General features: G+C 39.9%; 2 protein-coding genes across 4 annotated transcripts in view; one reads left to right on the forward strand and one right to left on the reverse strand.

The window, feature by feature from the left end:
• LOC120610900 (zinc finger protein 177-like) overlaps positions 1 to 2,151 on the reverse strand; it is a 40,040-nt gene extending 37,889 nt beyond the window's left edge. The window contains 1 exon segment of the mRNA XM_039873266.1: positions 1,703 to 2,151. The gene's annotated coding sequence lies outside the window, so the exon portion shown is untranslated.
• A 2,929-nt stretch (positions 2,152 to 5,080) lies between these two features.
• Positions 5,081 to 15,414, forward strand: ZNF699 (zinc finger protein 699). Of its 3 annotated transcripts, none has more exons than XM_039873263.1 (6): positions 5,081 to 5,541; positions 8,445 to 8,497; positions 9,527 to 9,653; positions 12,506 to 12,604; positions 13,006 to 13,189; positions 13,531 to 15,414. In XM_039873263.1, exons 2-6 carry the CDS (start codon positions 8,450 to 8,452, stop codon positions 14,987 to 14,989), a joined length of 1,917 nt encoding a protein of 638 aa, XP_039729197.1. In that variant the 5' UTR covers positions 5,081 to 5,541; positions 8,445 to 8,449; the 3' UTR covers positions 14,990 to 15,414. The 3 variants fall into 3 exon arrangements, with proteins under 3 accessions (XP_039729197.1, XP_039729198.1, XP_039729199.1); XM_039873264.1 differs by having other exon boundaries at positions 13,534 to 15,414; XM_039873265.1 differs by lacking the exons at positions 5,081 to 5,541; positions 8,445 to 8,497 and adding an exon at positions 10,579 to 10,690 and having other exon boundaries at positions 9,531 to 9,653.
• The last annotated feature ends 149 nt before the right edge of the window (positions 15,415 to 15,563 follow it).

Consider the following 15,563-nt stretch of genomic DNA (forward strand, 5'->3'; position numbering starts at 1 on the left):
CCTTCTCGTAAATTACAATATAACTCTGTTGTTATATTGCTTTCTTATCCATTGAGAAACTTAATCCTATAATATTGGAAGTTATCAGAAATTCGCTTTGAAATTCTATCAGTAAGGCAGAAATATCCCAATTTTGCCTGGAGGATCTATATCGTTATTTTGACATCTGACATGGAGAAGTCTTGATTTAAAACCCAGGTGCTGAGCTTAAACAGTTTTTGGACACAACATTTCACATTTATCTTAATTTTACCATTTACAAGGAAACAGGGCCCTGGGTTGTTTGTAGTCCAGACCTTTACACAGTCCTGCTTTGCTTTGAGACTACCAAAATACCGCTTCACTTAAATTTAACCTAAACAACACCCTTCCACGGAATCCATTAAGTACCTATTTTGCTTTGTTGGGTTGAGACACCCATGGTTATTCTGATGTGACTTTCTCCCTCTTTGGAATGAGTTACAAAGTCTGATTTTATCAGACTCCAGGTTTGTCCCTAGTGTTGTTATGGTGCGGTGGCTAGGAGAATTGGAAATAACACACATTCTACCCATAGAAAACTGGTTGTATAAACTATCACATCATACATCATAATGAAGGGCTCTGTAGCCAGAAAAAAAGGATAGGAAGATCATTATGAATAGACTGATTTCAGTATATAGTATTAAAGGGAAAAAATATATACTCATGTGAACATGAAAAGATATATACAGCTGTTATTTCTGAGAAGCCCTGAAAGGTTACACCAGAAACTAACAAAATGGAAATGGTTAGGTACTTGTGGTGATGTGAGACGTCTGAATGTACCTTTTAATATAGTTTTGCCTTTGAACCATTAAAGTTTTATAAATTTGAAGAATAAGTTAATTCAAAAAGGAAGCCAACATTGAAATTAAATGTAAACAGACATAAATGTAATAGTGTATCAAACATAACCATGCAGATAAAAGACTTAGGAGTTCACACAAATATATGAACATAATACTCCGAACTTTATAGTCTTAATATAAACATATAAGGACAAAAAGAAACACAATGAAACTCAATACTAAGCCTACAATTGGTAGTAATATTGGTATTTTGTGAATTACTGTACACATACTGCAGGATAAAACATCAATGCAATCAGGAACCAGTTTTTATTATGAGAAAAAAGATACAAATATAAAATAGAAAGAAAAAACCATATAGTAAATTTGTACTGGGAATGTTTTAGGAGCTGGCCTTCATTTTTAGGAGGAGCATGTTTAAGAGGTGAAGTGAAAGTCTGCAATTTACCATTAACACAATGTATCCATATCAAAAGGGACAAATGAGACAAAATTTTAATCTTAGAGAAGGGTTCATAGATGTTCATTTTACTGGCGCTCATGTAGACCTGCTTTAGATAAGAATTTCAAGGTAAGAACCTGGGAGAAAATTCCACATACACAAACTCATAAAAATGAGGGTAAATTCAATTCCAACTTCTGCTACTAGCAGAAATCAGCCTGCACTGTCTTTCTTCCCAGACTCCTCCATTTTGAAGCTTTGGGGATTTGCAGGGTTCTGGGATAAGCCGATGAAATCAGAGCGGGTAGCCCACTTTTCCTCCGTGATCAACGCGGTATTTAGACATTCACACATTCATTTTATTCACCTCGGACACATGTGCTCCCTAACAACCTGAGAATGTTTCTCTTTCCACCGGAACGTAACTTACCAAACTTCAATAACCGACACTCAAGGCCGGAACGAATCCACCGAGTGCTCACCGGGACCCGACGAACTGCCAGGTTGGAGGTGACAGGGACGCTAAGGCCAGAGTCACTGTGACGCGAACAACAGCGATGCTTTTCCTTTTGGAGAAAGGGCACAAAGGCTGATTTTTGAGGCTTTTGAAAGGGGAGGATGCCGGGTGGAGGAGCCGGCACGCCTCCTCCCGGGGCTGCTGCCTGGACCCCGCTCTTGGAGCAGGGGCAGTCGCCCGGGAGCACAAGCCAGAGGCTGGAGCGGCAGGGTCAGCGCGCTAAGGAAGCGCCCGGTGACCCCGCGCCTACCCTTCTGGCGCTTCCCGTCCCGCATAAACCCACAGAGGCCAAACGCCAAGACAGGAAAATACACCTCTGTCGCAGGAGGGCGCACGAAGCAAAGATGGCCGCCGCCTCCGCCTCGCCCACGCACACGCGCACTTTGAGTCTCTGCGAACAGGGTGAGGGGCGGGGCCTCAGACAAAGGTGAGAGGCTGCCGCTTCTTTCAGCTATCTGGGAAGCATGGGGCGCTCATCCCGCCTGATGGTCGGGCCGTGTCCAAGGATATGCGCAGTGCTTTATTTTCCTACCTAGCCCCTGTCTTACATGAAAAACAGTTGCTTTCGTTGACTCAAAAATAATGTCGATTGGGTATTTTGTCACTAAAAAGGACTTATTTCGGGAAAAACAAGTTCTTACTGGGATTTGCGTGCCACAGTGGAGGGGAATTTTCAGAAGGGAAAAGGAAGTTAAGGGAAGGGCAAGTTAGAACCATAGAGCTTTATTGTAAACACAGAGCTCCTCCTGTAGGGTTGTCCCGGTGACAGACTGCAAGGAACTTCCATAAGCCCTGGCTCTTCCCGTAGACCCTCCTAACTAATTGTTCCCTTGAAGTTTCAGTCAGTCTTTATCCAGTCTTATCACTTTCAAATTTTACTGTTTACTTGAATGCATCCTAACTCTTCTTTGCACCATTGTTGAATATAGTCACTGCATAGCTGCATTTGACCTTTTCACATAGCAACATAAATTCACGGTTTGTGATTCAGTTTTTCAGTGTAGTTTAGCTTCCTCTCTGTGATTCCCCTTACCTGGAAAAGGAGCTGCACACTGCAGTCAAGGTGAGAGGGAGCAAGCGCTACAGCATTTCAGTGTAGGGGCTCTGATTCCACACTGGGGGTGAAGAGGTGACATTAAGTTTAAGTCTGAAATGGCTTCCGCTAACTGCATGTCTGAGGTTACTGTCTTGAAGCAAGGGGAGATTCCTTAGGTACTGGGTTTCAAGAGCAACTGTAATGCCCAGTGGGTCTGATATCCATTATATTGGAGTTAAAAATATAAGAGCTTGACCATCCATTTCAAGTACTAATAGAAAAAGAAAACAGGTTATTATAATTTGGGAGAATTCTTGATAGTAGCCTAGAGTTGGTCAAAGGCTAACTCTGCAGTGACCTCCCATGGTAGAGTTTCAGGGGTATCATTAGTTATGTCGTAGAAGAGGCAGATAATTAAGTCAGCAATGCAGTTTATAATAGTCTTAGGAATCCTCTAAGTTGTCTTTTGGTAAAAGAAAAGGAAATTTTGAATGCTGTAATTCTCTGGTGTGAGGGACTTGCTTTCTAGGGTTATGTCATGGACTGGATAGTGAACCTACAGGGTCTGATCAAACTGTAATTTACCTCAGAAACATATATAGCCAAAGTTGTCCAGAGATAGAGATTCCTCTTGAGAAGAAGATAGTGCAGGTGAACATAAAAGCAAGTCATCTACATTTAGAATTAAGGTAGAAGAAGAGGGAGGTTGTAAGTCTACGAGTTTATGGGAAAGAAGTATGACGGCCCTTTAGTGAAGACTTGTGGCATCATGGTGCAGGTTTATTGTCTAGCCACAAGAAAGTAAAAGGTATTGGGAATCCAGATGTAAAGAACACTAGAGAAGGCTGAACAGAGACCTACTACTGTGATGTGTTGATTTTAGAAGTAAAGAAGCCAGAATAGTATACGGGTTGGGGGCCACAAGAACTGTGAGCACACGATACAATTTACAGACCTTAAGTTTTTTACAAAACAATACTCTCATTTTCTTTTAAAAGGTAGGAGAGTTTCAGAAACTGGTACAAGGAATGAGTAAGCTCTTGGCTATGAAATCTGTAACAATAGGTCTAGTGCCTCTAGTGCTTTGAGTTTTGATACAGGCACAATTTGCCTCTAGTGTTTTCAAAAATTGATGTTTGATGGTCATTTTCTAATAGAGTTATTTCACTTTGTTGATTCCAGGGTCATTTGTAATGTAAATAATAAATCTTTTTATACTCTGTGTGTGTGTGTGTGTGTGTGTATGTGTGTGTGTGATCAACGGTCTCGACATCCAAACAAAATTTGGGATGGGAGGGTCCATTCAGTGTCTGCAGGGTGTTTTTACTGCTTTAACTACTGTCCACCACTGTTTTTTCTTTGACAAGGTGGCACTTGGACAGGGTTGCATGAGAGCAGTCCCTCACAGCATTAGGCCATCCAGAGGCTGATGGCACAGGGGTCGCCAATCAGAAGGGAAGGAGGACAAGGGAATCTGGGAGGGGATTTACATGTCTAGGTGATGCTGCTCAGCAGCCCAGGGAGGGGGAATCCCTGGGTCAGAGAGCTCTGAAGAGTCGTAGCAACATAGAACCATGAGGCTCTATTAATCAATCTTCAACAGATGCTGGCTGAGGTTTCACAGAGTACGCAAAGCAGGCCTAAATGGCTTAAATTATGCGATTGGGGGGTATTTAAAAAATAATTGGATGTGTAAAAATTTGAGTTTGGTGCCAGCAGGCTTTTGAGCCTTCCTCTGCATGAGCAGTTATCAATAAAACAATGAAAGGGATACTAAAGGCCTAATGAAAGGACCAAATGATTAGAAGAGAGATCTCATAGATTGGTATAGGCTTAAGTTTTGCGTCTAATGTATAGCAACATGGAGAAGGGTGGGTATAAACGCATTCGATGAGCATCCTGTTTTCTGGCTCTTAGGGCCTGGACAGGAGGCCCTAACCCTAAACTAACCCTGACCCTAGCCTTCATCAACCTTATCTCCCTGGACCCGGCCCCACGTTAAGCCCCGCTCTCTGAATCTTCAATTAAGTCCCAGTCCCACAGGACTAGTCTACCAAGGTCCACCACTGACCTGGTCCCGCCGCGCTCCGTGCTACCCCAACATCTGCGCTGATCCGGCCCCCGGATCCTCCCGGGAGAAAGAAAACTAGCACTACCCCTCCACTCGTGGCTGGAAGCGGACACTGCCCCGCCCCGCCCCGTCCCACAGCTACACGTAATCCCTATTTCCCAGCTCTCGAGGCCCCGCCCCTTACGCTGTGCGCAGCGGATAAACCGGAAGCAGAGGTTCGCTTTTGTGCGTGCGCGAGCCCTCGGCCTTGTCTGCTCGCGCCCTGGGTCGTGTTTCTGGTCCGGTTCGTCCTCATCGTACCCGCCTTCAACCTGGCCCGCTTTAGGTCACGTGCGGGGGGCGGAGAGGTCGGCCTTGGGGTCGGCGATCAACGGGCAGCCGCCGCCGGGACCCCGCGCGCGAGGCCTCCCATCCCCGCGGGTGGCTGCGGCTCGTTCCAAATTCACGGAATCCGGAACGCTGGGCTGGGTCCAGCAGCCGGAGTGAGAGCAGACTAGAGTTGGAGAACCACCCTCGTATTTAATCGGCCTCCAAAAAACATCCTTTGCTCTCTTTCCAAAAACGAAAAGCATCCCTGCCATTCAGGTCACGGGGAAGAGAGCCTCACCTTGTTTCTACGCTCATCTGTGGATTTCAGCGTATTTGGTGAGCACGGGGTGACATTTGCTTCAATTACTACCCCACTTCTCCCCTCCTGATGCAAGAGATATTATTTAACCTGAATTTTACCCTGCCTGAGGGGCAAAATCCGTTTGCTACGTTATAGTCAGGTGCATAAAAGTAAACTGGTTATTTAATGTGTTCGTAACTCTCCTCGCCGAATGCAGCTATAATTTTTAATTATTTTTCTGTGGATACCTTGAATTTCACACCTAAAGTGTGATCATCTGCCAGTTTCAGCGTCTTCTTTTTCTATTCCTTGTACTTTGTATTTCTTTCTATTTCCTTAGTGCAGTTATTAGGATCTCTAGTTCAATGTAGAGTAGCATAGAATTTGCATCCTTGCTTGTTCCTGATCTCAGAGGGAATTTACCATTTCACCAATAAATAGGATGTTTACTATAGATGTTTGTAGATTTTCTTCTACTAAACCTGTTCCCTTCTGGTCGTAGTGGGTTGTATTATTAGCACCAGTGGACAATAATATAGATGTCACTATTTTGTATCTGAGGGGATGAGTCATATGATCTATTAATGTGAATTATGTTAATTGATGATTTCATTTTCAACCATCTTTTATTCCTAGGATGAAATGAACTTGGTTTGTGATTATTATCCTTATAATTCATTTCTCGACTGTACTGTTATTATTTTGCCCTAAAATGTATGAACGAGATCTTTTTCTTTTTTTCCTTTTTTTGAGTTGAATTTTTCTGGTCTTGGAAATAGGAAGTTTTCCTGTCTCTACAATGTAATTTTGACTCCCTTACTTATTTGGTGAGCCTGCAGGTAAAATAATTTGTTTCCTTTGTGTATGTTTTAAGCTGCTGATTTTTTTTTTCAATGACTAGATATAATCAAGTATTGTATTTATTTTAGATCATTGCTGGAAAGTAGTATTTTGAAATTCATTCAATACCTGCACATTTGTGTATCTATTCTCTTTATTGTCATAGTCTCCCTGCAACAGCTGTAATTGTGACTCATCTTAACTTTTTGTCTGTGCTCTGTTCCTAAAATTGCTAAGGATTTGTTGACTTCATTAATTTTCAAAGGACACTGCTAGCTTTTCTGATCCAGTTTATTAGTTTTTTAAGGTATCATTAATTGTGCCTTGTTTTCACTTTCTTTCTAATCCTTTATGCTGTTCTTTTTCCAACCTTATAAGTCAGCATTAGCCCACTGATACAGATTTTTTTTTCTTTTCTGGGAATTGATGATATCGATAAGTACATATATCTATCTATATCTATCTATCTATCTATCTATCTATCTATCTATCTATATATATAGATATATATATATCACCAGTTGTGGATTTCCGCTGCTGTCTGAAACAGTTATTTTAATTTTCTGCTCATGAGTAGTCCTCACTTGCTAAAGATAAATGTGTGTGCATCTCCTTATCCCTATAATATGCTACATTTTTATGTAGCATATACCACCTGATAATATTTTGTTAATTCTGTCCTCCTTCAAAAGATTATAAAGTTCATGTGCTTCAGGATTTTTCTGTTTCATTCAGTGCTGTATCCCCTGTGACTGCAAGTAGTAGGATCAGGGGAGATAGTATATAAATGAATATGAAGTTAAGGAGCAGGAGGTAGGAGCCGTAAGGGAATCATGGTTGCTAAAGACATAGGGTTTAGTCAAGAGAAGGAGCTCAAAGATAAAACATTTGAATAGACTGCGTCCTTAGTCTATTCTGCATAGTGTGCCCAAGAGGATTCTAGGCCAGACCTGGTAATTTTAGGGAATAAAGGCCTCACTAACAACTAGGTTGTAAGGTGTGTGTTCGGAAATATATTCATTGGGCATCTAGGCTTTGAAGATAACTAGACCTGTGTACATATAGTTGGGTGACATCAAGTGCATGGCTAATTGTCTTTTCTAAGATTTCTCAACTATAAGGTAACTAGTTATAATAATATCTGATTTTCAGAGTTTCTATGAAACAAATAATTTCTTTGCAAAGGTATGGACATCTTTGCAAAATCATTCTTACATCATGGTTGCTCAGATGGAACATTTTATTGATATAGTAAAGAATACCACAGTTTTTATAGTAAAGAATATCACACTTTTTTATTGGTTTTAAAATACATACTGGATCCACTGCAGTGGAAGAAATGCATTTTCGTTATTTGAAATTTGTGCAGCAGCACTATAGATATTGGTATCACAGGTGACACACATTGCTAACTTCAAGTATTCTTGTTCTGCTGCTTCTGCATAGGCAAATTTTAGCATGAGAATCGCGGAGTGGCAGTCTTTTCTGCCTTCTGTGTGTGGAATTCAGTCAGTTGATGTTCTTTCTCAAAAACCAGGTTTCAGGGACCCTGCAGCCCTGGAAGGAGGGTCCAGTGATTAGGGGCTGAGCACTAATGGCTTGTAGTCTGGCAAGGGCTGCAGAAGTGTGAAATACTGGAAATGGAGCCCTGGGAAGTCTGGTACAGAAGTCATTGCTTTCTTGGATTCGAGGCAGCGTGTGTATTCTTAAGGTTGAAGGTGTTGCCTGATAACTCTTTTTATTTTTCATGGTCAAATTGACAGCTAAACTTTTAGATTTCAGTTAACTTCGTTGCAAAATGGGACCCCTAACCTTTTTAAAAAAATGATCAACAAGAACTAGAGCACAGTCTTCTAGCTCTAGAGGAGGCAAGATTGTTCCGTCTTCTTGTAAGATTGGTGTGTGTTTGAGTGTCTTGGGGTATGCATGTTCATGTGTGGGTTGTGTGTGTGTGTGTTCTGAGGGGAGCGGTTACTTTTAAAGGATGCGTTGCAGCACTAAGGCTCATGAGTGTGGAAATTGTAGGTAGACCTAGATTTTCATGTTTCTTTCTCCTGCCTCAGCTCTAACTTTCAATACTCTGCCTTTCTTCATAAAGGGAACATGGACGAAGGAAAAACAGCGGCTGAGTTACAGAAAAATATGACACAGGTAAGTAAGAGCTAATAATTCTCCAGGGGAGTATTTCCATTCCACCAGATTGTCGATCTAACTGTTTAGAGCAGGGGTCAGTAACCTGTTTCTCTACTGGGCCACATAGTAAGTATGTCAGGCTTTGAAGGCCAGAGTTTCTGTTGTAACCTAGCTCTGTCATTTTAGTGTGAAAGCAGCCATAGACAGTATATACACAAGTTTTATTGTGTTCCAGTAAAACATTACTTACACAAACAGGTGGTAGGCTAGATTTAGCCATGTGCCATAGTTTGCTGATCCTTGGCCTAGAATATAAGAAAATATGGTCAGCTGTGGACCTAGTTTGAAAGTAGTGCTTCTACAGGCTCCCGAGCCTCTCGGGTTTAAGAAAAAAAGAAATCTCCGTGTCCCTCAGTGTGTTTTTATTCATTAAGACCTCATCCACATTTGACCCAGTGTTTCATGGTGTGCTGATTGCTATGACAGGAGAGAAGGAAGCAGGTGAAATTGTTTTTGTAACAAGCAATTGCTGGTGTTAGTGTGGAAATTACAGTAAGTCCTCACTTAACATTGTGGATTCTGTGACCTTGCAAAATGATGGATAATGAAACCAGTTTCACCATAGGCTAATTGATATAAACAGGAGTTAAGTTCCCACGGCATCTCATCAATGTATAACACAGCGAAGTTATTCGAGGACCTGATTTATTTCATTTTGACAGCGTTTCTTTCATTTTTGCTGTATACCCTGGACTGTTCTGGATTATATAAGACTGGAATTGTTCATCATCAAACTGTGGAGAGATTAATTTAGTGTTTTAGAAGTGTTGTTAAGTCTGTGAGACAGGATTGGATCAGTCAGGAAGGAAGTTTAGGGAAAAAGAGATCTGATGGCTGAGTCCCAGGGTCGATGTTAGGAGACCATAAAATCTTCAGAACTTCCTATGAATGAATTCTCAGTTCCCCAGTACTGTCAGCATCATCCATCCTCCTGAACACTTTGGGGGAGTTGGTGTCTTTCTGACCAGAATATGTGGGATGTTTCAGGACTCAGTGCTCTTTGAGGATGTGGCTGTGGACTTTAGCCAGGAGGAATGGGCTTTGCTGGATCTTACTCAGAAGAGCCTCTACAGAGATGTGATGCTGGAGAACTTCCAGAACCTGGCTTCACTAGGTAAGAATGGCAGCATCCCTTCATTTAGTTGTTTAGAAAACAAATTTATCTGACTAACTAACCTTATTCTAGGATTTGGGCTGAGGAATTGGAATACACTGGTAAATAAGATAGACATGGTCACTGACTCCCAAGGAACTTGTAGTCTAGTGGCTTCATCATGAAAATAAACATCTGTGTATTGAACTGACTTTTTCTTGTGGTTGAAAGCCTGAAGGCGTATTAAGCATCAAAAGTGTTGGTATAGACTTCAATTAGGGGCACAGAGAGGTTTGTGGATTAGGACTGTTTGAGAATTTTATTGATGTCTATGTTCTTTACTCAAAGACCACCAGGAACATACCTGTAGTTAAGTAAATTGAGTTTATTACTCAGTGCTGTGAGGGAGAACACATGACATGGGAGGCGGTGGGGAGTAGGAAAGCACATATTCTAGTTTTGAACTTTGGTTGAGTGATTGGGGGATGGGTCTATGGAAACAAGTTGTATTAGTTTCCTAGGCCTTTTGTAACAAAGTACCACAAACTCAGTGACTAAAAACAATAGAAAAGTATTCTCTCACATTTCTGGAGTTGGATGTTTGAAATCAAGGTGTTAGCAGGGTCATGCTTCTTCTGAAGGCTCTGTGGAAAAAAACCTTCCTATCTCTTCCTGATTTCTGATGGTGGCCAACAATCCTTGGTGTTCTTGGCTTGCAGCTGCATTTCTCTAATCTTTGCCTCTGTTCACACAGATTTCTTCCCCTTGTCTCTAAGTCTCTCCTTTATAAGGACACTAGTCCCACTCTAATCCAGTATAACTTCATCTTAATTTGATTACACCTGCAAAGACCCTATTTCCAAATAAGGCAACATTCTGAGATTCCAGGTGGACATGAAATTTTTTAAAAGTACATTTATTTGTTTGTTTGTTTGTTTGTTTTTAGAGCAGTTTTAGGTTTATAACAAAATTGAATGGAAGGTACAGAGGTTTCCCATATACCCTGCTGCCTCCACCAATGCACAGCCTCTTCCGCCTTCAACATCCTCCACCAGAAGGTACATTTGTTACAATTAATGAACTTACACAGACATGTCATCGTCACCTAGAGTCCATAGTTTACATTAGGCTTCACTCTTGGTGGTGTATAGTCTGTGATTTGGACGAATATATGATATATATCTACTATTATAATATCGTACAGAATAGTTTCACTGCCCTGAAAGTCCTCTTTGTCCTGCTAATTCATCCTGCCTTCCCTTCGAACCCTGGCAACTATTAAACTTTTTACTGTTTCTACAGTTTTCTCTTTTCTAGACTGTCATGTAGTTGGAATCATACAGTATGTAGCCTTTTCAGATTGGCTTCTTTCACTTAGTAATATGCATTTAAAGTTCTTTCGTGTCTCTTCATGGCTTAATAGCTCATTTATTTTTAGTACTGAATAATATTCCATTATCTGGAAATACCACGGTCTATTTATTCATTCATCCGCAGAAGGACATCTTTACTGCTTCCAAGTTTTGGCAATTATGAATAAAGCTGCTATAAATGTGTGTGCAAGTTTTTTGTGGCACATTTTCAACTTCTTTGGGTAATTTCAAATAGCATGATTATCTGATCATATGGGAAGAGTATGTTTAGTTTTGTAAAAAACCCGCCAGCCTGCCTTCAAAGGTGTCTGTGCCATTTTGCATTCCTACCAGCAGTGAATGAGAGTTCCCATTGCTCCACATCCTCATCAGCATTTGGTGTTGTCAGTGTTCCAGATTTTGGCCATTCTCATGGGTGTGTAGTGGTATCTCATTGTTTTAATTTGCATTTTTCTGATGACATGATGTGGAGCATCTTTTCATATGCTTATTTGCCATCTGTATATCTTCTTTGGTGAGGTGTCTGTTAAGGTCTTTGGCCATTTTTTAATTAGAGTTTTAAGAGTTCTCGTATATTTTGGATTAACAGTTCTTTATTAGATACGTGTTTTGCAAATATTTTCTCCTAGTCTGTGGCTTGTCTTTTTATTCTCTTGACAGTGTCTTTTGCAGAGCAAAAGTTTTAATCTTAATGAAGTCCAGGTTATCAGTTCTTTCTTTTGTAGATTATGCCTTTGGTGTTGCATCTAGCAAGTCATTGCCAAACCTTAGGTCATCTCGATTTTTCTCCTATTTTAAGAGTTTTATAATTTTGCATTTTAAATTTAAGTCTATAATCAGTTTTTGTGAAGAGTAAAAGGTCATTTTTTTGGATGTCAATATCTAGTTCCAGTCTTTGTAAAAAGACTATTTTTTCTCCATTGTATTGCCTTTTCTCCTTTGTCAAAGGTTAGTTGACTTTTATATGGGTCTGTTTCTGGACTCTGTATTCTGTTCCACTGATCTGTTCAGACATGAATCTTTGAAAGACACTGTTCAACCCAATTGGATTGAACCTGGGTGCAGAAAGTGGGGGAAATTCTATTTTTGGGTATTTTGTGCATACACAGTGACTTTTTGTTTGCCTCCCCTTAGACTAAATTATGAAGTGGCCTTGTCTTGTTTCATTTTACTGTGGTCTCAGGGTAACCTTGTGTAAGATTGATATCTTGTGAGATTATTTTTGTTCAAAAGGAGAACAAAATGTTCAGGGTGTATCAGACCAGCTTCAAACAATATTGAGAATTACATATAAATGTCAGATCAGCTCTAAACATCTGAGGCTATGTCACAGCTCCCCATCCCCCTTAAAATTTTTTTTGACAAACATTTTGTTGCAATTAAATTCACATCTGCTCATCCTCAGCATATCAGAAGATCAAAGTTTTGGCCTTGTCTCATGGAAGAGTTTATGGTTCCTCATTGTTCTCTTTCATGTGATATGCCTTTCTGCATTAACAGGGTATCCACTACACACACCCTGTCTGATCCTCCAGTGGAAACAAGAGGAGGAGCTGGAGATAGCAAAGAGAGGACCTATCGAGCAGGAGCACCAGGAAGGCAAGAATTCTTGGGAGAAACTGTCCTGGTTGCGGGATATTACATTCGGAAAAATCAAATAAAAGCAAAACAAAACTTTGTTTTGTCTGAAAGGCTGATTTTCCACGATACCATTAATTACTATTTGACTTTTTATCAGTCCACTGACACTTTCCTTGTTTTGGGGACAGACCTTGCATATTTCCTCTTTGTAGGTTAGTGTTTGTCCATGCACATTTTATCCAATTCCTTTTTGTTTTGTTCTTCTAATAATACCCTATTCATGTTACCATCAATCTCATTCTTCATGGAATTATTTCTTAGTTCTTTACCATTTTGATCTTGTGCTTATTACTGAAGTCCTGAAATAGCCACACTGCCAAAAGTCCTTTGCTTATAGGTGCCTTTACCTTTTGTTTCAGGTTTTGAGACTCGATTTAAAGCTAATGAATCAGTCACTTCGCAAGATATCCATGGAGAAAAAAAATCCAGTGAACAGGGAATAGTAAGATTCAGAAGGAATGATTCCTGGTCATCTATCTTATACAAAAACTGGGAATACCGTGGTGTTGATTATAAGAACAAAAACCATGAGAGACATTTGAGGTGAGTGCCATTAGCATAAAAGAAAATAGTGCCTCAAGAGAGAATCTTAAAATGTCATGAAATTTAAAAACATATATATACAACTTGGTCAGAAATTGCGATTTCATAAAGAATTTTCTAAGATTCCCCACAAATGAGACTGAACTCTTCAATGTTTGACACATAATTCAGTTGTAAATAATTATCAAAAAAATCCCATAAGTCAAAACTTACTGATAATATTGGCTGTTGTAGAGTCCCCTGTGAGAACTTTCAGCTTACAACTTGACAGAGCAAAAAAATATAACTGAAAATGGTAAAAATTTATTTATTACTAATAATGTGCTTTTTATTTTTAAAAGAAGTCATGTGATGGAGGACATCTATGAATGTAATGAAGCAGATCAGTGTCGACAAATCTTTGGCTTAATTTCAGATCTTAATATACTCAAGAGAACTACTGACGTAAAATCCTATGAATGCCATGCGTGTAAAAAGATCTTCATGGATCATTTATCCCTTAAGAATCACATCAGCTCTCACACTGGAAGCAAACCCTATCAGTGTAAGGAATGTGGGAAAGCTTTTCATTTTCTCGCTTGTTTTAAGAAGCATATGAAAACTCCCACTGAAGAGAAACCCTATGAATGTAAGGAATGTACCAAAGCCTTCGGTTGTTCTTCATTCTTTAGGGCACATATGAAGATTCACACTGGAAAGACAAACTGTGAATGTAAAGAATGTGGAAAAACCTTTAGCTGTTCTTCATCCCTAACAGAACACAAAAGAATTCATAGTGGAGATAAGCCTTATGAATGTAAGGAATGCGGGAAGGCCTTTAGTTGTTCCTCCTCACTGTCCAAACACAAAAGAATTCATAGTGGAGATAAGCCATACGAATGTAAGGAATGTGGGAAGGCCTTTAGTTCTTCCTCTCACCTTATAATACATATAAGAATTCATACTGGAGAGAAGCCTTATGAATGTAAAGAGTGTGGAAAGGCCTTTAGTGAGTCCTCAAAACTCACAGTACATGTCAGAACACATACAGGAGAGAAACCCTATAAATGTAAGGAGTGTGGGAAGGCCTACAATTGTCCCTCTTCCTTAAGTATTCATATGAGAAAACACACTGGAGAGAAACCCTATGAATGTCTAGAATGTGGAAAAGCCTTCTATCTTCTCACTTCCCTTAATACACATGTGAAAAATCAAAGTAGAGAGAAACCCTATGAATGTAAGGAATGTGGAAGAGCCTTTAGTTGTCCCTCCTCCTTTAGAGCACATGTGAGAGATCACAGTGGAAAGATACAATATGAATGTAAGGAATGTGGGAAGGCTTTTAGTCGTTCCTCATCCCTCACTGAACACTTGAGAACTCACAGTGGAGAGAAGCCTTATGAATGTAAGGAATGCGGGAAAGCCTTTATTAGTTCTTCCCACCTTACAGTCCATGTAAGAACTCACACTGGAGAGAAACCTTATGAATGTAAGAAATGTGGAAAAGCCTTTATTTATCCTTCAGCCCTTAGGATCCACATGAGAACGCACACTGGGGAGAAACCCTATGAATGTAAGGAATGTGGGAAAGCCTTTCGTCATTCTTCATACCTTACTGTACATGCCAGAATGCACACTGGAGAGAAACCATTTGAGTGTCTAGAATGTGGGAAAGCCTTCAGTTGTCCCTCATCCTTTCGAAGACATGTAAGGAGCCACACTGGTGAGAAACCATATGAATGTAAGGATTGTGGGAAAGCCTTTGTTTGTCCTGCCTACTTTCGAAGACATGTGAAAACACATATTAGAGAAAATATATAAATGTTGAGAAATTTGGAAATGTCTGCAAGGCTTTTCAAATCTTGTAACGTGAGATCTCACACTGTGGAGACATCCTTTGAATGTAAGAAAGTATGAAATTGTTGCTCATCTTTTTGAAGACTCTTGAGAACTCACAACTGAGAAGCCCTGTGTATGTAAACCATGTGGCAACGCCTTCATGAATATCACTTATAAGTCAAAATTTATAAGCAATTCATACTAGAAGCAGAGATCAGTGCCTCACCCTTAGAATGGAATGTTGGCTCATTGATTTCCAGTTTTTATTTTTTGATAGGAATATTTAAGGTGATAATTTTCCTTTAATACCTTTCACCTCTAATATGTTGTATTCTGAAGTGCTTTTATTTTGGTTCAGATGTAAATGTTATTTCCATCACTAAGTCTTGGACCTATGGGGGCCTTGAAGTGTATTTTTTCATATCCAGGCAGGAAGGGTCCTTTTAAAAATTAGTTTCTGATTAACTCATTGTTCTCTTAAGTGTGCTGTCATGGTATGGACACTTTGGTATTTGTAATTTCTTTTACAATTTTCTTTTGTAATTGGTAATTTCAT

The sequence above is a fragment of the Pteropus medius genome, unplaced genomic scaffold (assembly GCF_902729225.1).
Source record: "Pteropus medius unplaced genomic scaffold, Ma_sr-lr_union100, whole genome shotgun sequence".
Classification (NCBI taxonomy): domain Eukaryota; kingdom Metazoa; phylum Chordata; class Mammalia; order Chiroptera; family Pteropodidae; genus Pteropus; species Pteropus medius.